The sequence below is a fragment of the Nansenia antarctica genome, assembly GCF_963989245.1.
Source record: "Nansenia antarctica genome assembly, chromosome: 4".
NCBI lineage: Eukaryota > Metazoa > Chordata > Actinopteri > Argentiniformes > Microstomatidae > Nansenia > Nansenia antarctica.
Genome location: NC_137689.1, coordinates 20112868 through 20137867, shown reverse-complemented (window position 1 = coordinate 20137867; position 25000 = coordinate 20112868). Strand labels below are relative to the sequence as shown.

General features: G+C 47.1%; 1 protein-coding gene and 1 pseudogene across 2 annotated transcripts in view; one reads left to right on the top strand and one right to left on the bottom strand.

Annotated features, from left to right (window-relative positions):
- The window catches only part of LOC308155856 (roundabout homolog 1-like), a gene marked incomplete at both ends in the record, with an annotated part of 150638 nt that extends 147712 nt beyond the window's left edge, over positions 1-2926 (top strand). The window contains 5 exons of the mRNA XM_080529225.1: positions 178-761; positions 1663-1806; positions 2076-2303; positions 2546-2751; positions 2912-2926. Of these exons, the coding sequence (XP_080385351.1) occupies positions 178-761; positions 1663-1806; positions 2076-2303; positions 2546-2751; positions 2912-2926 (1177 nt within the window). The remainder of the gene's footprint in view (positions 1-177; positions 762-1662; positions 1807-2075; positions 2304-2545; positions 2752-2911) is intronic.
- A 10715-nt stretch (positions 2927-13641) lies between these two features.
- The window catches only part of LOC308155855 (roundabout homolog 2-like), a 114313-nt pseudogene continuing 102954 nt past the window's right edge, over positions 13642-25000 (bottom strand). The window contains exons 20-26 of the transcript in view: positions 23687-23814; positions 22459-22731; positions 19044-19200; positions 17979-18236; positions 16079-16278; positions 14110-14271; positions 13642-13916 (exon numbers count right to left, since the gene is read on the bottom strand). The product of the transcript in view is annotated as a roundabout homolog 2-like (transcript). The remainder of the gene's footprint in view (positions 13917-14109; positions 14272-16078; positions 16279-17978; positions 18237-19043; positions 19201-22458; positions 22732-23686; positions 23815-25000) is intronic.

Below are 25000 nucleotides of genomic sequence, written 5' to 3'. Positions count from 1 at the left end.
CCGACACCTCACACACTCTCTCTCCGACCGCAGCCTTCAGCCGTTCTATCCCGCTGTCACGTTTGTTTTTCCGACTCTGAAAAAGTAATGAAGGTCGTAGACGTGCCGTGTCGGTTTGTCGTCCCTCCCGTGCGACTGTCTAAAGCCCGGCCTCTTTTTGTTTTGTCCCTTTCTCAGACAACACGCCGCCAGCCCCCCCCCTCCCCCGCGGCCCCTCTCACCCCCGCACACCTACGGCTACATCTCCGGCCCCCTGACGCTGGACACGGACGGGCACGAGGACGAAGAGGAGGAGGAGGAGGAAGAGGAGGAGGAGGATGTCGGCGGCGACGACGATGAGACAGATGCGGAGATGCCCCAGGGCCATTACCCCCACCACCCCCATCCCCATCCCCACCACCAGAACCCCCACCACCCCCATCCACATCCACATCCCCACCCCCACCCCCACCTCCACCAGCAGCAGCAGCAGCAGCCTCAAACCCACCACCAGCACCACCCTCCCCCCCGCAGGCTGCACCTCCGCGGGCTGGAGCAGACCCCGGCCTCCAGCACCGGGGACCTGGAGAGTTCCGTGACGGGGTCCATGATCAACGGCTGGGGCTCGGCCTCCGAGGAGGACAACGGCTCGTCGGGCAGGTCCAGCGCCGTCAGCTCCTCGGACGGGTCGTTCTTCACAGACGCAGACTTCGCCCAAGCGGGGGACTACTCGGGCCTGCGTCTGGGCCGGTACCCGGAGGACATAGCCACCTCTGGAGCAGGTGAGAGAAAGAGTGGGGCACACAGAGTGGAGGGGGGGGGAGGCGTCCAAGAGGGTCCAAGGCCCTTCAGGGAAACATCTGCAGCCAACAAATGTCCACAGGCAGAATGGACCTATCGCTAAGCCACGCCCCCTTTGAAAACTCGGACAAACAAACAGCGCTTCACTGACAGTGACTGACTGACCGACCGTGACTGAATGACATTCAATGACTTACAATGGCGGGTCTTGGCACATTTCTGATTTCTCATTTACCACAGCAAGTAATAGACATGTTTTTTTAAAGATGACAAGATTATTTCGTCTAGAAGCTTATCAGATATTAGCGAGTTGTTTGTCCGAGTTTTCTGGCTGTCGTGACTTTTGCTGTGATTTGATTGGACAATTTATATTTTGGGGCGTGGCTTAGCGATAGGTCCATTGTTAACTACGCCACAGAATTGGCACATCTGTAGAGGAAGGAAAGGGGTGATGGGCACCAGTTTAGATGGACACACATTGTCTACGCTCCGAGCTTTAATTGACCTTACAGAAAACATATTATTTTCTCCAACACATGCGTCAGTGGAGGCCGGTGGAGGTAGAAATCGGGGGGGGGGGGGGGGGGCGGGGTCATTTAATGCATGGAATGGAACGAGGAATGATACCGTTCCATATTCCATTCCATGCATTTCAATGAGCCCCTCCTCCGATTTCTACCTCCCCCGGCCTCCACTGTCACACACACACCGAGAAATTCATTCAAATACACACGCGCTTACTTACACTCACACAGAGCATCGCACAGAGATACAGAGATGCTAAACTTTCATCTAACCTTTCTCTACTACTTTTTAAATGCATTCTAAGTCTTTCGAAAACTTCTGTGTCCTGAGTTTCCGAGTCTTGTCACTTCTGTTTAGGGCGAAGGCTCCAGCGTCCCAGCAGCCCCGTGTCTACAGACAGCAACATGAGCTCCGCAGTCATGCAGAAGAGACCGCCCAAGAGGCACAGGCAGCACCAGGCCGGTCACCAGGGTCACCAACAGAGGGACGAATTCCCTGATGGTAAGGGACTGAGACCCCATCAGGGTCACTGCATCAGAGCGACTCGACCTCTCTTGTATCTTTTGTATGCTTTTGCTTCGGTGAACAACATCTAAAGTTATGTGTGTGTTTGTGTGTGTGTGTGTGTGTGTGTGTATCTGTGTTTGTGTCTGTGTCTGTGTCTGTGTCTGTGTCTGTGACTGTGTCTGTGTCTGTGTCTGTGACTGTGTCTGTGTCTGTGTCTGTGTCTGTGTCTGTGTCTGTGTCTGTGTCTGTGTGTGTCTCATCAGACTCCTGCATGCCCCTCAATTCCCCGAGCCACGTGTCCAGGGGGGGCTATGATGTGAGGGGGGCCACGCTCCCTAAGATGGGCTCTGGGGAGGGCCGGGGCCGGAGGGGCAGCGCGGGGGGCCACAAGACCAGAGAGGGCTCTGTAGAGAGACTGGAGACCCAGGACAAGCACAGGACCACACAGGGAGGAGGGAAGGGCAGCGGCGGCAAGACCCGCCAACACCCAGGTAATCACACAGTACACACACACACACACACACACACACACACACACACACACACACACACACACACACATACACACACACATACACACACACCTTTACAATCCATAGGTGAAAAGTATTACACTGAAAATTATTCATCTCAAGGTTTTTTTTTTCCACTTCATAGAGTTGTAGTACTAGAATGTGTGTGTAAGCAGCCATGATGGAGAGATAACCACAGTGATGTTGTTGGTGGGTGGTAGGCTCGGAGGACATCCCTCCGTACAGCAGACCCTCCTTCCCCTCGCTGCAGGCCCAGAGGGAGTCAGGCCCCAGCTCCAACAGCTCCATGTCCTCCCGGGGCTCGGGGGGCCGGCGGAGAGGGGAGGGGGCCCCCGGGGGCCGCAGGAACCCCTCAGACACAGGAGCGACCACCATGGGCTTCCCGCCACAGGAGGAGGAGCTAGAGGTGAGAGGTCAACACACTCACCCAAGGTGTCAGTTGTAGATGACGGAATTGTAGGACGTTGGATTCTATGTCCTGGTTTGATGTGATTGTAGCGTGTGATGTCCATTTACTCTCTCTGAAATGTAATGTGTGTGTGTGTGTGTGTGTGTTGTGTGCACAGCTGCTGGAGAGCTGAGAAGAATGGGAGGAGGACAGGAAACAGGAAACTGACACAATACAGGAAGGAAGGAACATGACATCGGAATTCCGTGACAATTATGTAAATGACTTTTCTTAACATACAGGAAAAAAAATACAGAACAATACCTAATATTGTTATTTTTTTTCTTATTACAATTTCTCATTTGATGTCCATCTTTGTGGGAAAAAAAATAGAAAGCAAGCGACGAGGAGGAAAAAATTGTAAAAAAATAAAGTGCAATCACATTTGAGTTGGCGAGTCAATGCGCTCTCTGGTGTGAAGCACCGTTAGATCAATGTTTACTTGAGTTATTGGTTGAGAACTGGCTTCCACCAGCCTCTGTGGCGAGCTGGTGTCTGGTGTAAGATGAACTACATGCACATTAGATGGCTATTGTGGGTGTGTACAGGGGCCTGGGCTGTGACCACTCCCCGTGGTTCTTCACAGATTGGTCTTTCGCTTGTTTGTCGCCCCTGATACGTTGCTGTAATTAACATTTTGGTCATCAATCATCATCAACATCGCATCTTGTAAATTGTTCACTGTCATTCGACGGCCACAGAAATTGCTACAATGGGATTTTCGTTTTGTTTTGTTTTTAATGTATTTTTGTAATGCACTGTTAATGTTTTTGTTATTTGATGTTGGTCTTGTCAATGTGCGTTATTTGTTCTACTTTGGTTTCAAAAGCACAATCACTTAACTTTATTTTAAACCATTGATATCTATGAAGTTCCATCTTATGAGGAACAATGATAAAAAAAAAAAGTCTGTTTAATCGTTTTTCTGTATTCGATTGGACAGCAATGTTGTCTTATTAATATGTTTCTATCAAGGACTGGGATGGACACACGACTCTTATCTAATTTAGGTTTCATTGAAACCGAAGTGTTCATTTAGGCTGAAGGGGACGTTGCCCAACGCAGTACAGTAATTACATTAAGAAATGTATATCCCTACACAAAACTTCTGTGTTTAACATTGATCAGACTACCCTCATGTCGACAACATGCACTTATGAGGAAGTGAGAGATAGGAGGAGAAAGGCTGAGGGTAAAGCTGTATTCATGAATAACAGGAAGAAGCTTGCTGGGGAACCCTTCTAGTATGGGCTGTTCTTGTTCCCCTGGTCTGATGGGTAGCACTTTCTCCATGAGCAACTAGCACACACAGTGGTATTGATACTGACCCTGAAGAAAGACTATCGCAGAAAGAGGGAAACTGGTGATGAAAGACTGACACTTGAGAATCCTGAGGTTGGAGATGGTACAGTACAGTATAATGTTGTTTTGTTGATGGCTTTATGGTCGGGGCTCCCTGCTCTGTACAAAACCAAATCTATAGGCCAAGCTTTGGGTCCATCGTCGTCTCTTCAGGCTTTCTCGTTCCGACAGATCTATCCAATGTGTACCAATGAAACCTAATCCTTTGTTTTGGAGTTTGACATGTTTTAAAAAGAATACAATGTTCATGTCAGTCAATGCTATTTCATTACTGAGGATCTTATAAATGGGATGGAGAAGAAGAAAGAAAAAAAAAACGTGTCATTTTTACCACATTATTTATTATTAAAATGTCTTCAAATGCTACTATCCACGCCTGAGATCTCTTCTTGATTCTGTGGTTTCATTGTGATACTAATACTACCACACGGTTGTTTGTGATGTTGTCAGGTGAACGCACAGGTGAGTGGAAAGTCTGGACGCAAGGTTGTTGAGAGGCAGCAAGTTTGACGGAGGGAGAGGGGCTGAGAGCGAGTGCCACCCTAAAGAGAGAGTTTTTTTATGGCATTGGGATGAGACACGCTGCTTAATTAACCTCACTCATGAACCCTAGTGGTTAATTAACGAAGCAGCTGTGGGCTGTCAAAGGGAAAGAGGAGGCGCTCCGGAGCCTATCACAGGTGTGTTACCCTGTGTTTGTGTGTGTGTGTGTGTGTGTGTGTGTGTATGTGTGTATGTGTGTGGGGTCGGGAATGGGGGTTGGTAGCAGTCAAACCTACTGATACAAACAGCAGTGGAAATCCTTTTCTTTGTCCTCGTCTGCGATGGTAGAGAAAATAAGCTGTTGATCAAATCACCCACATGCAGATTCTTCACAAAAATCCAAGTCCAAATGTGCCTATTGTTTTACTGTAAGTACATCTCTGCATATTCAGCATGAACTGATATACTGATATTCAGCAGGTGCTGAGCGGCTGGGAGTACTATCGCTGATGGACCTGTACAATTGCCTTCTGTGATAAATGAGACAGATCGCTGTTATAGTTGGAGCTCCTTCTGAGTGCCAAAGTGGATAGAAATCAAAGTGTCCCGCCAGCTGTAAAGAGCTGTCTGTGAGTGGTAAACCCCATTCACCGCTGTGCTAATTCAGTAGCAGGGGGGTCAACGCAATTAACCCAGCAAGGCCATACTGTAGCCGCTGCTCTGTGCTCACGATGACTGCCTCGCCGTTCCAATTCCCTGCGGTCCCCCCAATAGTGGCTACTCTCTCCTTCAGAGCGGGTGTGTGAGTCATGCTCATACATTTCCATCTTTTATGGCTACTTTCGTTAATTAGGTCATAATCTATATTTCCCCTTGTCTGTGGGATGAGGATGACTCAGATTTACTGCTCTTAAGTTCCCCTGTAAAGTGTCTGAGGAGGGGCCGTACGACAGACCGCCGTGAATTATTTTTGCCTACTCATCTGGTTTGTCCTCCTTAGTTCAATATTAGAAAATGTTAACGATATATATTGCAGCGATGAGGGAAAGGGTTAAATTCACGCATGCACACACGCACGCGCACACGCATATGCACACATGCATGCATGCATGCACGCACACACAAACACACGCATACAGTAGACACACACATACAGTAGACACACACACATGCAGGCACACACACACACACACACACAAACACACACACACACAAACAAAAAAACACAACCCTCCCTTGCCCGTCAGAGTGTGGTGTGCGAGCTTTGATGATGGATCACAGCCGAGGCAGGACACGCTTTTCCTGTCAGCATCAGCAAATAAAGCGAGTCCATCCATCTTCATTATGCCCCTGTGTGGACAGCCTCCTAGGCTCCTACCCAGGGAGAGGGGCATTACTGGTAATGGAGTCTTTAGTGCAGCCCTGGGAGACTGGGACAGCTGGCTGGGTTCCACAGGCCTCAAACGGCACAGAAACTCTATGGGTCTATGGGTTGTATTAACATGGAGGAGAATCCTCCTTTAACAACTCAACGTTCAGTCAAAGTTCAACATGCCCATCTTCAAACGGCGTGAGGTACTAACAGCAGAGTCAGGCGGCACTGGACAGATTACACGTCTGGATTCTCTCTCTCTCTCTCTCTGTCTCAGTTCTCGCTGATCACAGCTAGTCTAGTGCCAAGGATTGGGGAATGCCATCTGACCGAATATTAAAATCGATGGGCTCTCATTCAGCCATAGTAAGCAGAATAGAGATGACCGTCTCGGCCCCGTGTCTCAAGTGTTTAACTGTCTCCTTGGCCATGAGGATGTGAGTGGCGGTCATTGGTCCATTAGTCCTGGACGTGTTCCCCATCCCCGTCCCTGGTCCTCCGGCAAGGCCGACCCACCCCCAGTGTGGCGCCTCTCACAGAGCTGCTCAGTGGGAGGGAGAGGGTAATCTTCCTCTTCTCCACTACCATGCCCATGCAATTAAACCCTAGCACCCAGGATTAGACTACCCCCCCCCCCCCACCCTCCTCCCCCTCTGTTACACGCTGAGTCAATTAAACAATGACAAGAGGGATTTAATGTCCGTCTCTGCAGGCTGCCCCCCCCCCCTCCCCCTCCTCCCCTCCACCCCGCCTACCCCAAATCCTGCCAAAATCAAACACCAGAGGAAGAGGAAATGGCTCTAATTGCTGCCTTCTTGTATCTGCCAAAGCGTTTCTAAGGCCTGGTTCGCTTGTCAGAACTGTGGGGGCTTTTTAAAGGCAACCATCCCTCAGATGATGGGATTTGAAGTTGTCGAGTTGTTTACCTTTTGGTTTCCAATTACGTAATCGTGTTTACTTGTTGGTGGTGCGCAGCATAACATTCTGTAGAGAGGCTGAACGTCACTCACGCATTAAATTCCAAATAATTAAATAATGCAAATGAGTCATAATTAGTCTGAATTTCAGATATTGGCATACTTAGGCCTCTGCCGTCAATATCTATCGTTTTTGTTTTGAACAGGTGATGGTTTTCTTCAGATAAGGGTATCCCTCTCTCTCTCTCTCTTTCTCTCTCTCTCTCCCTCTCCCTTCCTCTCGTGATGCCAGTGTCTACGCTTGTTAATTTCCTGCTTCAGTGGAACGAGTCACTCCAGAAGTGGTTTGTGACAAACCTGCGACGCAAAGCTGGGGAGAGAACCCTTGAGTCGTGCTCACTGTTTAAATTATTCAAAGTAATGGCGCCAGTGTTGTGCAGGGAACACAGCTCTCCTCCATACCTTCATCTCACCAGTTAGGGGGATAGAGTGGGAGCACGGAATGTTCTTCTCTCCATTGTTCCCTAAAATGTCAAATGATGCAATAAACATGCCAGCATTCCCAGGTAGTTTACCTTCCTATTATTGTGATGTTTTCCTTGTTGTTCCGAGTTGAATGCACATGTTAAACCTTGTGTTATTTCTGCACTCCAGGACAACAGATTACAATTCATACAGTATTGCCACAGTTATGCAATCCACAGCGCTGTAACAACATAAGCCAATGCAGTCTATTCTGTTATTTACAATACATGCATGCATGAGGCCATATATTAAATGGACACAGAGAGAGAGAGAGAGAGAGACAGAGACAGAGAAACAGATACAACAGGCAGACAGACAGACAAACAGACAGACTGACAAGCAAAAAGGCAGACAGACAGACAGACAGACAGTCAGACAGTCAGACAGTCAGACAACAGACAGACGGACATACAGACAGACAGCCAGACAGCCAGCCAGACAGACAGAGGGTTAATCGAGAGTAAAGTTTACAGAGGACATTGAATGTCATGTCATTCCCCTTCAGCACCACACACTGACACAACTGTCTATGTGAAGCTGCACACACACACCCCCCAGGCTCCCCTGGGGCCTCACACCTCTTCTTTACCTTCATGGGGCCTGAGGATCAGACCATATGGTGCTGGAGGAGAAGCTCACCATCGTCCTCAAAGCTCTCTGGTGCCAGAGCAAACTCTGCTGCAGCCACAGACAGAGGGGAGAGCAGTGATACTAAAAGCCCTCGTCTTGTCAGTGTTCATGATGTGTGCATGTGAGAGTGTCGGTGTGCATGTGAGAGTGTTGGTGTGTGTGTGTGTGTGAGAGTGTTGTGTGTGTGTGTGTGTGTGTGTGTGTGTGTGTGTGTGTGTGCGTGTGAGAGTGTTGGTGTTGGTGTGTGTGTGTGTGTGTGTGCGTGTGAGAGTGTTGTGTGTGTGTGTGTGTGTGTGCGTGTGTGTGTGTGTGCGTGTGAGAGTGGTGTGTGTGTGTGTGTGTGCGTGTGTGTGTGTGTGTGTGTGTGTGTGTGTGTGTGCGTGCGTGCGTGTGTGTGTATTTAGCTCACTCTGTTTATCCGTGGGCTCATAAGTGATTAATGCAGGTGGCCTTCATGTCGCTTTTCATTTGATTAAGAGAGAGGCATAGCAGCTGCTTTGAAATAAAAGCAGTTAGCTAAGCCATCTGGTGTGTTGTTCGCCCAAAGTGGTAAAACTGAAAAACTTTAGCAGAAGTCAGTGAGGGTTTCTGGAGTAGGGACAGTCAACGTCTACGTGAGCTGGCTATAAAGTCAGGCCAATTATGGTGTGAAAGAAAAGTGTGAAAATGAAACATTTCTGAAGCGGAAAAATATATGAGAAAAAATGTGTGTCTGTTCATGTTGTGTCATAGTGTGCCCACATGCATTCCTTCTAATTTTAAACAGTAGAACCAAACCAGTGTCCTATAATTACATGCCAGAACAGAAACCAATATATACTGGTAAATGAAAGTCTGAATAAGCCTTCGCCTGGCTGGATGTTGTCTTCACATTCTTCTTGCAAAGACCAATGAAAAGTCGAACATCCAGATGCAACGAAGGCCACCCTCTTTATCCTGCTCTAGTTCTCATTCAAGGACGACCGCCTCCCCGAATCACTATCTTTTCACTGTGGTTTCTTAGATACTGCAGGGGTGTGTGTGTGTGTGTGTGTGTGTGTGTGTGTGTGTGTGTGTGTGTGTGTGTGTGTGTGTGTGTCTGTGTGTGTCTGTGTGTGTCTGTGTGTGTCTGTGCTTATGTGCCTGTGTGTCTGTGTCTTGTTTGAATTTCCAATTTCACTGTGTCTTTCTTGCAGTTTCTCTCCACTCTGTTCTGTTGACAAAAGACTGGCCTTGACAACCAGGGCTGTTTAAGGATAATGGCAGAGTTTATCACAGGCCAGGTCGCCAGTGGGCTCCATGCAGTATGCAGTATCAAAAGCCTACCGCTGTCTCTTATATTTTCAGACTATTTTGCACTTAAACAGATTACACTATCATGGAATCTCAACAGTGAGTTTCAGCATTGAGTTGAAGTGTGAGGATACGGTATAGGTTTTGTTTTGTTGATCAGGATCCCCATTAGCTAATGCCATGACATCAGCTAGTCTTCCTGGGGTCTGACACAAACGTCACAAATAGGTAATAGTCTTACTATTATATTATATTATTATATATACCTTTAATTCTATTATAGGTAATAGTCTTTGGGTCACATGGTCACGTTGTGTGTTCATACACATCCTCTGCTTGCTATTTGCTATTTGCCCTCTGTCTCGGATTTCGAGAAAAGACCCTGCTGGTATATGTCAAAGACACCATGAAAAGTGCCTACTGTAGTGGGGGAGAGTTGACTAATGAGGGTGAGAGACAAAGACAAAGAGAAAGACAAATTGGCCACAGAGGAAGCTGAAGGTCAGAAGAGCCCTGCTTCCTTCCCCGTCCCCACCACCTGGGGGAGGAGGGTCTGTGGAGAGGGACATGGTGGTCTCTAGTGGCTAACGTGTAATCAAACATCCGAGGTGTTCAAACTTTCCAATTAGGCAAATGTCATGAGTCATGGATGGGCTCCTCTACATGGTCAAGGCTCTACATAATAATTTTTGCAAAGGTTGTGTCCACATAACGTCAGCACTGCATGGCCGAGAGGAGCATCGAATTAATAAGAACAACGTTATGAGAGAATTCAGACCTTATTCTGTTCTTCTGTTGTCGATAACCTTACACCTGGGTGCCCGTTGGCACGTTGGCTCAAAGGAAGCGTATGTCTTAAAGGAGCAGGCTGTAAGTCTGTTGGAAATCTTCCTCCACTGCGGAATTCAGTTCGAAGTTCGAAACAACATCCTCCCTAATATGAATATAACCCTGATATAGTTTGACCTGCAGTTTCGGACATTAACTGTTGGGTTTCTGCGTGCACACACAGTTTGAAGAGTCCACTCCCGATAGAACAACCCCAGGCAAGTCACAACATGTTTGTATACAAACCGAGTGTCGGGTAGGACACTCCATTTTAGAAGGTGCTTATTTTTTCTGACCAAAACAGCTTTTGTAAATGAAATATGTCCAAATTTCCCTGGTCACTACCGATTAAACGTAATCATTACAACCATTAGGAAGCTGTTAGAAAGCTTGAATGTTACATACTGGACCTTCAATGCTACGGGCAGATACGGAGTGTAACTGTAAGATGTATGAGAGCTGTCAAGAGAGACTAAATAGTACAGTATCCCATTCTTTTCATTTCTACCTGCTATGTTGAACACTGTTATTTACACTTGGCTGACTGTATTGATTGTCTACAGAGGACCCAGAGACTGGTGCCATTACAGAACTCAACACTGTTAATGTACTAATGTGATCTTACAGCAGTTCTGTGTTTCATTAAGTCTAGTGAATACAGTTATCGTGTACGCTATGAAGAATGGTGTAAAGCATGGTTGCCCCAGGAAAAGCTTTCCAAACATTATAAATCAATGCAATTGCATTTCTGTGTGCTTGAATGTACTGTAGCAAATGAGCTATGTAGTCTGGTAACGATGTAAATGTCTGAAACATAATCACTTTATGAATTCACATACTGTACGTTCTCATAACCCCATTTTATGATGGAAAAAAGCTGAAAGAGCAACATTACCATCACCCTCATCTTCATCATCATGAATCGTTTTACCCAGAAATCCTCAAATGGCCAGCCTGAAAGAGGTCTCATGGCTGATCAGTCTCTGATAGTCATCTCTTCAATCTGACTTCCCTCTGTATTTTCTTCGGCGATGGATGACTCTGACATTTCCACCAGTGCATAAATGTGTTCTGGTGTGGGTTAGGAGCGAATGAAAGGGATGATGCATAGACATGGACTGATCATTCTTTTCTTGTGCCATTATCTATGACTAAGACTGATTTAGCCTTACACAGAGACACTGTAGACTGGGGAGACTGAATATTGTTCTTATTCATATCTAAACTAGACTCTGATACTGTGTCTCTTCATTTTAATCTACATAAGTAATTGCTGAAGAATATGTGTGCACACATCTTCATTTCCAAATCCATGTTATTCAGTTTGTCATGTGGCCATCTGTGGCTCCGTTGGTAGAGCATGGTGCGAACAGTGGGTTCGATTCCCATTGGGACCATATATACTGAAAAATGTATGCACTCACTGCAATGTAAGTCTCTTTGGATTAAAGCTAAATGCCATACAGTGTATATATATATATATATAACATTGATGAGGGGAATGTCTTGGATCGTTAGTTAAAATGCAGTCGACACTCTGGGTTGGATTCCACATACACGTTTTATTTGCATTGTAGGACTGAAAAATGGCCACACTGTACTGCACGTGCCTGTGTATTCCTGAGGACAGACCGGATCTGGCAGGTACAGGTTCTTTACAGTTGGCGCCCATACAAAGAACAATCAGAAAAGAACCATACAAAGAAGTGAATCAAAACACCGCGTTGTGAATCTCTTAGGCGAAAAGAACGAGCAACCAGCTGCCCTCCATAACTGGTTACAGCATCGAGGAAATCCTCTGTTGGTCCGGTGGCTAACGTTAGCGTTGCTAATCAGAAGTGCTATGATGAGCTTTGACTGAACAAGGTGCTTCGAAAGCATCTGAAGGAATCAGTGTATTACCTCGGGGTGGTGAAGAGGGCGCCACAGTATATCAGTAAGACTAAAAACAGCTGGCCATCAGTTCTATGATGGGGTCTACAGTAGTATTCTAATCTAATTGCATATTGTTGTTAATCATGCTGCACCAGTCAGTAAAAGCTATGTAAAACCCAGTAAGGGAGTAGCCTCCTTTTCTCAAGGCCATTATCTCACTCTGCCATGCCTCACTCTGGTCCCAAGGGCAACTGTGACACAGTCCATCTGTCCTCACATCTGGGCCCACCTGGCAACACCTGACTGACTGGTACTCCACAGGCCCGGCACCTTCAGATCAATAACTAGATCAATAATTGTCCTTTGGCACTGTATCAAAGGTTCCATTTTAAATAGAAATAGTCTACTTGTTGGCGGGGGGGGGGGATTCTCATTACTTTTAGAGAATCCAAGTGTTGCTGCCTCATTGCCATGGTATTACACAGGTGATAAACTTCACAGAGTCAGAACCGTACCAGTCCAATGCACATGGGCAATGTCAACCCTACCAACCTCAGTTTTTAAAAGCAAAACAATAATAACGTTTTCGATGTGTGCGTCTTTTTTTCTTTTTTAATGTCTTAATTTCTTTGTGTTCCTTATATCTCTCAATACATCTGTATCTCTCAAAAGCATGTACTGTACTGTATCATATATTATACTTATACTTCAATTTAGGCTATATTTATAGACGCTCTTCTTCATATCATTCTCTTCCTCAGCTCAGCTACTGTACAGCCGATGGGTTTGTGCTTTATCATCACCAAAACGCTCTGTGCAAAGTAAACAACAATACAGTAGTTCCATCAAAAAATTAAGCATTAACATTTCGAGCATTTTTTTTATGGAAAAAAAAACAAATGTGGCACCACAGTCCATCAACTCACAATGTTAAATCACAATTAAACAGACAACTTCAATGTCAGGTTTTGGCTTGCATAGCAAAGCAACAAAAAAAAGAAACAAAATAGAAACAAAATAAAACCAAAAGATATTTACAAGAAATGCAAGTCCTTTCACTTTCATGAGTCAATAGCTTAACTGTTGTGATTTTTCATCTTGGTTTCAGTTTCAGTACTGTACATCGTGTGACATGAAACAGGAGGGACATGTGACATACAGTTTATTCTTTTGTAAGGAGGGATGAAAGTAACACTGTAAAAAGAACACTGTGAGATTTGTGTCCGTGTGTCTGTACATCACATTTACAGCTCTGCGTTTCCCTCTCTCTCTTCCTTCCTCCGTTCTCTCTTCTCTCCATCCTCAATCCTGTATCGCCATCCTGTATCTTTCGCAGAGGGAAATCTCATTGCACTTATAGACAAGGTGTCCTGGGACAGGCAGCACTGAAGGGACCGACTCATCACCAAGACTCTGAGAGACAGAAAAGCCACAAAACATAATCATGAGTCTCAGATGATGAGGATGATATATTTAACATATTCTTCCCTTGACAGAGAACACACTGAAGAGAAATTCACACACACACAGACACACATGCACACACACACACCCCCCCCCCCCACACACACACGCACACCTTCCTCACGGAGAGGCTGAGTACGTACATCGTTCCCCGTAGCTCTTCTCCGGGCCGTTGGGTGGTGGGTGTCCGTTGTGAGCGTGCTCTGTGCCAGGCCTCTGGTGGGTACCTCTCCCCAGGGTGCCCCTGGCCGATGGCGTCCCGCTCCAGGAGGCCATGTGCTGCCTCTCCAGCGTGGACACCATACACTCCTCAGGGGGGTCCGAGCCCCCGGCCGCCCAGGAGCCATGCAGACGGGCCCCCACACTGTGCAGGGCCTCAGGGACCGGAGGAGCCACTGGATGGAGAGAGGAGGGAAGGAGCATACAGCCTTTGTTATTTCCAATGTGACAGGGGATTCAATGACAGACATCCACATACAGTATCTAGTAGAAGTCAAGCTACACTCAATAATGGGAACTACCACTACAATCTCTCTCTCTCTCTCTGTCTGTCTCTCTCTCTCTCTGTCTCTCTCTGCCATGTCTTACTCTCTGTGATGATGGGGTCTCTCCGTCTAGGCAGTGTACCGACTGTTTCTGCCCGGGCTTTCCGTCCCGTGTGCGGCGCCCTCTGGTGGCCGAGGCTCTGTGTGCCCAGAGTATTGCTGTCTGCCGAGCCTGAGCTTCCGGGCCGCACCCGCTGGGAGAAAGCTTTACAGAGAGAGAGAGAAAGAGAGGGAGAGAGAGAGGGAGGGGGGGAGATAGATAGATAGAGAGAGGGAGATTGGAGTACTGTACAACAAGAGGAACTGAAGCAGAAAAACAACTTTTTTATGTTGAAAACAGTAGTGTCAATGGTAGTCATATTAACAAATTCTAGCCCAGAAATGGACAAGCATTTCTTTTTTTTACATTGGGCATAAACCCAGTATTTCAATGTTTAGTCTAAATCGAGTCATTGCGAGAACGCCGTGACGCCTCTCCTTTTCCCTGATAAACCTGAAGGCTGGGCTTCGGGCGGGTACATCCAAACGCACTTCCAAGAAACAAACCTCCTTATCAGTTGTGTTTCTTTTGCGAATACATGATATTAGAGATGGATGAAGAGAGGAAGCGAGCAGATCACTGGCGACTCGGAGCAGGTCAGGGCAAGTTAAAGTTAAAGGTTCCAGGTAAACCTTCAAAACTGGATAAATAGGGATAGAACTCCTGGCTCTGCCTTAAATGTGTTGGCCTTTTCTTCTGCGTGGGCTGTGGCGGTCTCCCGGGGGGAGAGGAGAGACAGAGGAGAGACCTTTGTAGAGATAAGCTGATCTAGCGTAGCTCTCCTCCCCATAGAGACAACACAGCATATTACTGCCCAGGACCCACTTCATCAAGTCCACACAACATATATATCAGCGGTCCCGCTGTGTCACTTCTAGCATACCTAATGTTCCATCATCTCCCAGAAAACTGCCTGGGACATGAAGGTGGTCTCCCTCCCCCAAACTCAATACAGGCACTGCAAAAAAAAAGTCACAATCCTCCGCCGCCCTGTGGATATAAGATCCTCTCTCCTGGTCTATTTCTCTCAATATTTCTCTGTCTGGCTTCCTTTCGTTATGTCAGACACTCTCATTAGTCATGTAAGGTTTCCTGCAGATCATTAGAAAGACATGAACTGGTTTGACAGTACGGCTATACCCTTCAAAATGGCCGCCAGGGTTTGAGACTAATGCCCAAATGAGATGTCATGTAGAAATGATAGCTTCCATTTGAAAATCAAATCACTTGAAAGTTCAATGTTTCTTTTTTCTTTCGAGGAGATGAATCTCTCCGACATGCGGGCCAGCGGAGGATGGTACCAGTGGAGGCTGGTGGAACGCATGGAACCGTTCCATGCATTTACGATGAGCCTGTCCTCCGATTTCTACCTCCCTCGGTGTGCGAGATTGCACCAGATCAGACTCCTATTTTTCCTTCCCTTAAATGTCTTGTTAAAATTAATGAGACCTAATATCACAATATGAAACTATCAGTCTTGCGGTTGGTCGGAGAATGACATGGTGCGGGTGAGAAAATTGGAAATCAAAAAGCTGTCAGTCGAAACTGTATAATGTGGAAGGTGTTTAGCAGGACTTCATAAGTGGGGAATGAATACAACCATATTACAATTTACTCACTGCTCGACAATCATGTCACCTTGGGCAATCTAAAGATGTGTATGACTGCAGTCTGAATAGAGAGTAGGGATGGTGTGTGTGTGTGTGTGTGTGTGTGTGTGTGTGTGTGTGTGTGTGTGCGTGTGTGCGTGCGTGTGTGTGTGTGTGCGTGTGTGCGTGGGTGTTTGTCCAAAGATGTACATATGACTGCAGTCTGAATAGAGAGGAGGGATGGCGTGTGTGTGTGTGTGTGTGTGTGTGTGTGTGTGTGTGTGTGTGTGTCGTTCATAGGTTATTTAGGCACAACAAGGCCTACACTGCTTCTGTGTGTCTGCTTCTGTGTGTGTGTGTGTGTGTCGGGGGGGGGGTCTCACCTGGGCCTTCCAGTTGGTCCATGCTGCGTCCAGGAGTGTAGTCAAAGCCACAGAGCTGCCGTGACACGGCATAACCTTCGTCCTCCTCCTCTTCCCCCTCAGACTGGATCATGTTCCCCACGTCCGACCCCAGCGTGCTGGACATGTAACCCATCGGAGGGACAGGGGCCCTGGACGGGTGCGGGCTGCCCTTCGTATGCCTGATGAGAATGTGAGCGGGTCCATGTTATGCACACAGAACAGTAGATAAAGCGAATGAAAGACAGGACCCAAAGGCTAAAAGAGAGGGCTCTGAACAAACAAATGCCAAAGTGCAAAACGAGGGGTCCCCGGCCCGCCCCCCTCCCCTCCCCCTCATTCAGCACGGGTGAGCAGTCTGGCCCGTGGTGGCTGAATTAATAATTTTTTCTTTGAGCATCCACGGCAATCGCGGCGCGGCTAATTCCTCAGCCCTGGCGTGCGTGTGTGCGTGCGTGCGCCCGGCGAGCACAATGGCGTGGTAATTGGGTTGGTGAAGGGAGAAGAATGGCGGGACGCGCAGGCCTGTCAATAACGTGTCTGTTATCTCCCCCACAGCTGTCCCCCGTGACGTTCCACGCCTCTTGCCGCCGCGGAGGAGCTGCACATGTAATTACCAGCTCTTTTTCCTGTTGTCAGAGGCGTACGCCATGCCAAACCCAGTCATTACCCCCCGCAACACGTGTGTGTGTGTGTGTGTCCAACCCCCCCCCCCTCCACCCCACCAACATGACAAGTTTCCCGATGCCTGCTGGATGTAATCAATGGAGGACTGGTTTTATCGCTCTCAGGAAACGTGAAACCAGGGGGGGTTGGGCTGACATGCGTAAATATCACCCAGATAGGAAACACTCAAGACTCGCCATTGATATGCAAACGCATTCCAATCCATTGAATAGAACGACAGCTCTTTTCTCATTTACGGTGCAAACCCACGTACTGCCAGTGGGTTGTATTATGATTGAAATATCATACTTAATTAGGGTTAGTACCAGAGAAGATTCAAAAGATTGTTATCGCTGGAAAGTGACTGCATCATAACCACGAAGAAATATCAATGATTTACTATTGTCTGGAGACACCAAAAGATATCAAAGCTTGTATTAGAATGCTCATAGGACATTAATTTGTTTTGATTGTTTGGGGATTGTTGATTGTTGAGTGTGATAATATTATAATTTCATATTCCGAGAAATGCGTATTGGTACAGTAACGTGGCTAACATGTCCAGTCGCTAATATAGCTGAAAACCGATTTACAAAAATAAATCTTCTAACACGCACCGTTTTTTCCCCACTGTCTCCCTCTCTGGAAGGAATGGGGGACGCAGAACATTGAACACTATTAAATGATATTATGTATTAAGTTTGACAGCCAAATGTCACCATTTCCATTGTCAGCGTTACAGCTCTGCATGCGTGTCAGCGAATGATGTTCAAAATGTCATGTGCATATCAACCTATGTCTCCTGAAGACACCCGCTTTTCCCCTCTACCGTGTCCCCTAAAAAACTTCTATTGACCCCCTTGTACTGTTTCTCTGTTTCTCCAGTGTCTATATAAAATAAAATAAAACAACAACAACAACAACCTAGGTTTAGAAGAAGGTGATAGAAGAAGATTTTCCCTTCTATCAATGGCCCCGGGCCTGAGCTGGATTACTCTTCCTGCTACGACTGGTGGATTGATGATTCACTTGCTTAGTCAAATGTATTGATTGAAGTCGCTTTGGAATAAGGCGTCTGCTAAATGCCCAAAAAGTAAAATGTTGCATTAAGGGTCTACTGTACACAGTCAAAGAAGCAGCTCAAAGTTGGCGTAAGGAATCAAGGAAAGACTGTATTTGAGCTGGGGTAACTAGTGTCCATAGGGGGGTCCCTCACCATGACTGCTTGGCCACCTCATACTGGTAGGCCCGGGTCAGCTCGTCCAGGTGGGCCTGCAGCATAGACTGCATCTCCTCGTGGTGGGTGGAGCTCAGAGAAGAGGAGGACGGTTGGCTGTAGGCCGCCGGTGCCGGGGAGGAGGCCACACCCCTGAGGGGCGGGGTGGGCACTCGCTCCTCCTCCAGCTCGTCGTCTAACCCCTGGTGGAGGTAGGTCTGGACAGGAAGGGGCGGGGCCCAGCTGTCACTGTCGTACCTGTGAGAAGGAGGGAAGTGATTTGAGCCTCAAATATGGCCGTGTCCACTTTCTCCGGTGGACATACTAGGGATGTAACGATGCACTCAACTCACTATTCGATACGGTTCACGATACTGGGTTCGCAATACAATTTTCTCACAATTTTCTTTTTACAAAATGAGATTGCAGACAAATTATGACTGATTTTTTTTTTTATGAAACGTGCCCTATCTCTCCAGGGGGGCCCATGTGATGAGTTTTGTTTGTTATGAACCCAACCTAGTCTTTCATTTCTGCTCTTGCAGAAACAGTAGGTAGCCTATTACATGAGTCAAACATATTGTAGGTGTCTGTTTTCTGTGCTTGAGGAGAGCAGGTAGCCAGTGGGAGCTCACTCAGCAGTCTGTGAACTGCTCCCACGCGGTAAAAGCTTGCTGCTCTTCAGTGCTTAGCTCTCTCCTGGAGGACACACACACACACACACGCACACACACACACATACTCACACTCACACACACACACACGCGCACACACACACATACTCACACTCACACACACACACACGCGCACATACACACATACACACACACACACACACACACACGCACACACACACACACACACACACACACACACACACACAACCAGATATAGAAGAGAGCTCCAGGAGAGACACAGAGCCACGCTGGTTACTTCCAATTAGGGGAAGGTTTGCTTTCCTTTCACTGGTTTACTGACAGGGCACAGACCTCTAATAGACAAGAGAGGCGCCATGTGTTCCTTGTTATTACTGTGCGTGTGTGTGTGTGTGTGTGTGTGTCTTACCCTGCTGCATGGTTCTCTGGGGGGTAATGGTCCACCTCGGTGCCTGGCAGGGGGTGCATGGGTGGGGGAGGCAGGGGCATGTTGGCCCAACAGGATCCATTAGATTTGGAGGACTTTGTTCCCCCTTTCGCCTTCTTCTTCTTCCCGCCCTTTCCACCTGGAGAGGGGGGATGAAGAGAGAGGGGGGAAAGAGAGAGAGGGGGGGGGGAGAGAGAGGGGGGGGGGGAGAGAGAGAGAGAGAGGGGGGGATGACAGAGATCGGGGAAAGAGAGAGAGAGGGGAGGAAGTCAGCGATAGAGCTTATCTTATCAGCCTGGTCGTAGCCTCACACTACTGAGATATCCCTACAGCCCTCAAGCTGTGAGTTTTAATGAGCTGATACTATTCCCCAAGGGGCTTGTAGTCACAGACAAACACACAGACACACACACACACACGCACACGCATTTACACACACAGACACACAGACACACACGCGCACACATGCACGCACACACACAAACACTTGCACACACACAAACACTTGCACACACACACACACACACACACAAACACACACACATAGTCACGCACAGTCATACACAGACACCCCCCCCCCCCCCCCACACACACACACTACTGCAGCGAAAGCTATTTTATATCATCACATGAGCTTTCTTCCTCTGCTTTCCCCCACCTGGCTCTCATTATTTCTCTCTTCCCTGTGCTGACAGAGCACTCGGTCCTTTTTCCTATGTTGACATTTCTTAAAGAGGCGCAGAGACCCGGGGTCCCGAGCCTGGAGCTATACGTCCGTCCTGTTTCCCCCCCACGCTTCCTCTTCCTCCTCGGCTCCTTATCTCTCAGGTAAGGCTGAGCACACAGCCCTGAGCACGCTGGAACAGGGCCCGGCTGACTGAACGCTCCGACAATACGCCGCCTCGTCTCACCACAACCACAACGCTAATTGTGTATCCACGGGTCAGAACACAAAGGAATCCCCTGCATGCGCTAATCAAATTAATCCAAAAGAAATGCGCCGTAACTCCCTGACATTTCTGGGGTAGAGAAGCTCCCAAGGCTGAGCAGCAGAAACGACACAAGGAGAAGGGGAGCGATTAAGAACATTGTCCTCAGGGGCCATTTTCAATGAAAATGTAAATATTACACTCCCTCCCTGCCTTGTTCTCTCTCTTACTCTCTTTCTCTCTCTCTTTTTATCAATTAAATGTCAATTTAAAGTGCTTCATTGGCATGAGAAACATGTAATGTACATACTAGGGATGTAACGATGCACTCAACTCACTATTCGATATGGTTCACGATACTGGGTTCGCAATACAATTTTCTCACAATTGTCTTTTTACAAAATGAGATTGCAGACAAATTATGACAGAATTTTCTGAAAGAATAGCTTATTTGTACCTCTTCATAACCAACGAAATAAGGAGTTATTATACTGTATATGTAATGTTTGTTTTTGTTGCCACAAAATCACCCACCAAGCCCTCATTCTGACCCAGGAAAAACCCTGGTATGTACTGTATAACATGATAACCATCTATGAGCAATGCACTGTATATAAGATGATGACCACGGGTCTTTCTGCTGCTGACCAAGGGGCTGAGTCCTGTTGATGGGGCCAATTTTTCTTTTAGAGTCTGTAGGCTACTGTATTTGTTTATTAAGATTTCATAAATATTTTTTTTTTTTTCTTGTTTTATAACATGTTATTATTTATTATTTTCATTTCTTGTGCTGGTTTATTATGAACAACATGTAAAATTGCAGGAAACTAGCACAAATAATTGGGTGGGAGAGAGGGGCCGCCGCTGCCAAAACGTGCACAGTTTTGGGTCGCTCCACCCCCAAAAAATCTCACTCCAAACTTTTGGTGAAACTTGGCAGCCCTGACTTCAGGTATTTGTCATTGTCAATGTATTAGCAATTCTATTTTATCAACATAGTAGTATTTTGTGTGTTGGTAACTGTGGGCAATTATTTTAAATGTACTGTCTTTTTTTATTACAGCTTTGATGCCTAGATGGGATGGGAAGGAACTACACCAAAGTCCCACTAGATGCGTTATGGACTATAATGATAAATACGATGGGATGTAATACACTTTTGGCACACATGGCAATACAACAATAATGAATCTTGAACTATTATTATTATTATTATTATTATTATTATTATTATTATTATTTAGCCATTTAAACATGCCAGCCCTGCAAGTTTGTTTCCTGAGGGTTAGCTGACAACCCCACTGATGGGGGGTAGATAATGACATGAATGTACTGTAATGGAGGAGTGGTTGTCTTGAGGGAGTGGTTGGGGGTGGAGTTAACCAGCTATTGTTCCCACCCATTACCTACCTGTGAAAAAAGGCTGTGAATACTTTGAGGCCGGATTTCTTGGCTCGCTGATTTGGGGGGTATCAACATTAAAATATGCATGACTTCTTCAACTTCAGATTTCAATGTATGACACATCATTTGAAACCCTTTCATAATCTGGAAAAAACTGAAAAATGACGTTGCCAGACTTGCAGTCTTTTTCATTAAACCTTTTTGTTTTTGTTTTCTCTCTCTCTCTCTCTCTCTCTCTCTCTCTCTCTCTCTCTCTCTCTCTCTCTCTCTCTCTCTCTCTCTCTCTCTCTCTCTCTCTCTCTCTCTCTCTCTCTCTCTTTATGCCTTCTATTTCTGTGATGTCACTGACTCTCCACTTTCTCCCTCTTCGAACTGATCTTGTGCAAAAATCATTACATCTCTCCCTCGGTTGTTTCGGCAGTCTGACTCTCCTTCCATCTTTATCTCTCTTCCCATCCTCCTGTGTGACTCCCAGAATCCCAGTTGTATTCTAAAAAGCATATCTTATGAATGCTAAGCCTTAGTCCTTGACTGACCATCCAGCCAATGGGAGAAGCCAAGGAAATCCAGTGCCTTGCTTCAAGGCACACTGCTTTGGAGCATGAAGAAATCTGGAAACGCACGCACATGCATGCACACGCACACACACACACTCAAACACACAAACACAAACACAAACACAGACACACACACACACACACACACACACATACATACAATGCATATATGACAGCAGCTGGTGAAAGCGGGAACAAGTCAGCAACCGACCAATGTTCAAATTAATGTTCAGAAAAATTAAAATAAATTTGATTGAAAATCAATGACACACTCGCTAGTCAAGCCAAAATAATGCAATGCAATAGATTTGGTGAGTAATCCCCACTATTACCTAGTTAGTGTCGTGGGGATTACTCACCAAATCCATTGCATTGCAATATTTTGTTCCACAATATTTTTGTTCACCAGCTGCTGTCACATATGCAAGCAAGCACACACAGCCCTATTATGCCATATTCCCTCCACACATTCTTGCTGTAGTTCCCCCAGTGTTGCGTGTGGATTACCATTGCAGGGGCGTCCGTCGGTCAGTGAGTAGCCCAGGTTGGCCATCTCCTGCTGGGCTCGGAGCGAGGCCTTCCAGCGGGGGTCGGGCCTGTCCACAGCCAGCTCATGGAAGCTGTTGGACTGGAGGATCTGCGTGGTGGCGTAGGGCGTGGCATGGCTGCCCCTCGCTGGGCTGCTGTAGCCCGCCTTGCCTGTGAAGTCGATGCTGCTGTAGATGGCACCGTCAGACAGCATGGTACCCGTCTTCTCGCCCACCCCCGAGGGCAGGACATCTGAAAGGGCGGGAGTGAGGGAGGGTGGGAGGGAGGAAAAGAAGGGAAGGGAGGGAGAGGGTGAAACAGAGACAGAGATGCATGGAGAGATAAAGTTAAACATCTTAAGGTCAGTGTGAAACACATGAGCACTTCCCGCTGCCCAGTGCAAGGCCCCCCCTGTATCAGTTAAAGCGATCTTCAATGAGCTGAGATAAATGAAAGTGATTAGCCAGCAGAATAATTACGGCTGGGCATGCAATGCCCTGTAGGAGCCCAGCGCTGTGTCCAGGGAGAGGGGCCAGTCACACAGGGCTGACCTTCAGCTCTACACCACCCCTCTACCACCCTGGGGGCTCTGATGAGCCGACCACCATTCAAATGAGCCTAATGAGAATGGCACATTTACACACACATAAACACAGGCATACACGCAAACACAGGCATACACGCAAACACACATGGGCACATGCACACACTTACACACACACGCGCACACATACGTACACACACACACACAATCTCTCCACCTCACACACCTCACACACCTGCACACACAGGTTCAGATAAAAGCACCAGAAGCAGTGAAGTGTATGTATAAAGTATCAAAGTTCTTGTCTGTTTTGAGGCATAGCGATGTGTGGTGCGATCCAGAGGGACTGACTAAGGTGTGTGTGTGTGTGTGTGTGTGTCTATGAGAGAGAGTGTGTGTGACGGGCTGTCACAATGCTTGCTGAGGGATACCCATCACAGTGAATAATTCATCTAGCTCATACATGTATTCACAGCCTCCCTCTCTCTGGCATACTCTGGGCACATGCCCTCTGACCCCTGCTTCCTGACTCTGGGGCCGACGGCACACCGTGACACCGCGTTCAGCTGGGAGCGCCCTGGGTCAGCCCTTGTCTGAACCCTCCTCCTCCAGAACCCTCCTTTGGCTTTGTTTGACCACGGCCACCATCGCTGTGTTTCTTACCTCCGCGTCCAAAGTTGCCTCGGTCATTGGGACCTCCCAGGCCCCCGTTGGCTGGTAGACTGGTGGAGGGCCAAGAGTCAGCCAACCAGGGGAATCCTGGGTCACCGGCTTTCAGCAAACCAGGTCGGCTGGGAGGGGGTGTGTTTTTTTTGTTGAGAGAGATAAAAAAAGGAGAGGGCAAGAGGGAGGGAGGATGGAGAGAGAGAAAGAGAGACAGAGAGAGAGAGAGGGAGGGAGGGAGAAGGGAGTGAAGGACAACGAGAAACAGAGCGGTTGTTAGGCATGCTTCCAGTGCCGCCTGCACCCCAACAACAATATTATTATTAATTTCCCCACATGTTAGACTAGCTGCATCGACAACAAATTGCTGTGAAATCTCATTCAGCATATCTGCTCCTTTGGTGCGCCCTGGAGCACAGGCAACAATAAACATGCATACAGAGAGACATAAAAAAGTGACAAGTCTATAAATCAGGCCTGGGCTTTACCGCCCCCCAACACCCCCTGGAGAAACAGACCAGAGACTAAACGCACACACATTAAATCCATTTGAGAGCCCTGTACTGGAAAAATCTACATTTTAAATTCAGAATCATGGGGGCCTTCTGGTGGTTAACCTGCCAGCCCACGGTGGTGGTGTACTGTCTCCATGGCAACAGAGACGACAAAGCTCATAGGCTGGTTAGATGACACCACCTTTCCCTCGTTGGGAAGAAAATAGTCAATTTCACACAATTGCCTGAACCTTGCGGTACAGAAACGGTTGTGTTGCTTTTTGTGACTGAGAGAAAAAAAAATAGAACATCTTTTCCTAAGCTTTTGGAAAAAGGAGAGGCGACAGTCACATGCCTCACGTGCCTTTGGTTTGCATTTGTCTAATGAATGCGGTAGTCCACCAAGCCTGCCAGGCGCACTGGGAATTGTACACATCTGACTTTTGATGGCTTAAAGGTGTTTAAACAATTATGTGAGTCATTTCCATATAAAATTACACGGGCGTATTCACACAGTCACATAGACACACATTTACTCAGACACACACATAAAATAAACATAGAAACACACATAAGCATGTACGCAAACACAAACACACACACACACACACACACACACACACACACACACACTTATGGACTCAGGCAACACACACAGTTTATTTTTAGAGTTTTTTTTTTCTCGCTACATTTGTTTCAGCTCTGGGCTGGATCTGCCTGCTCAGGTGTGACAAAGGAGAGAAAGAGAGACAGAGAGAAAGAGAGGAATATTGGCGAGAGAGCAGAGAGAAAGAAACTGAGGGGGAGAGCTTGATCCCTC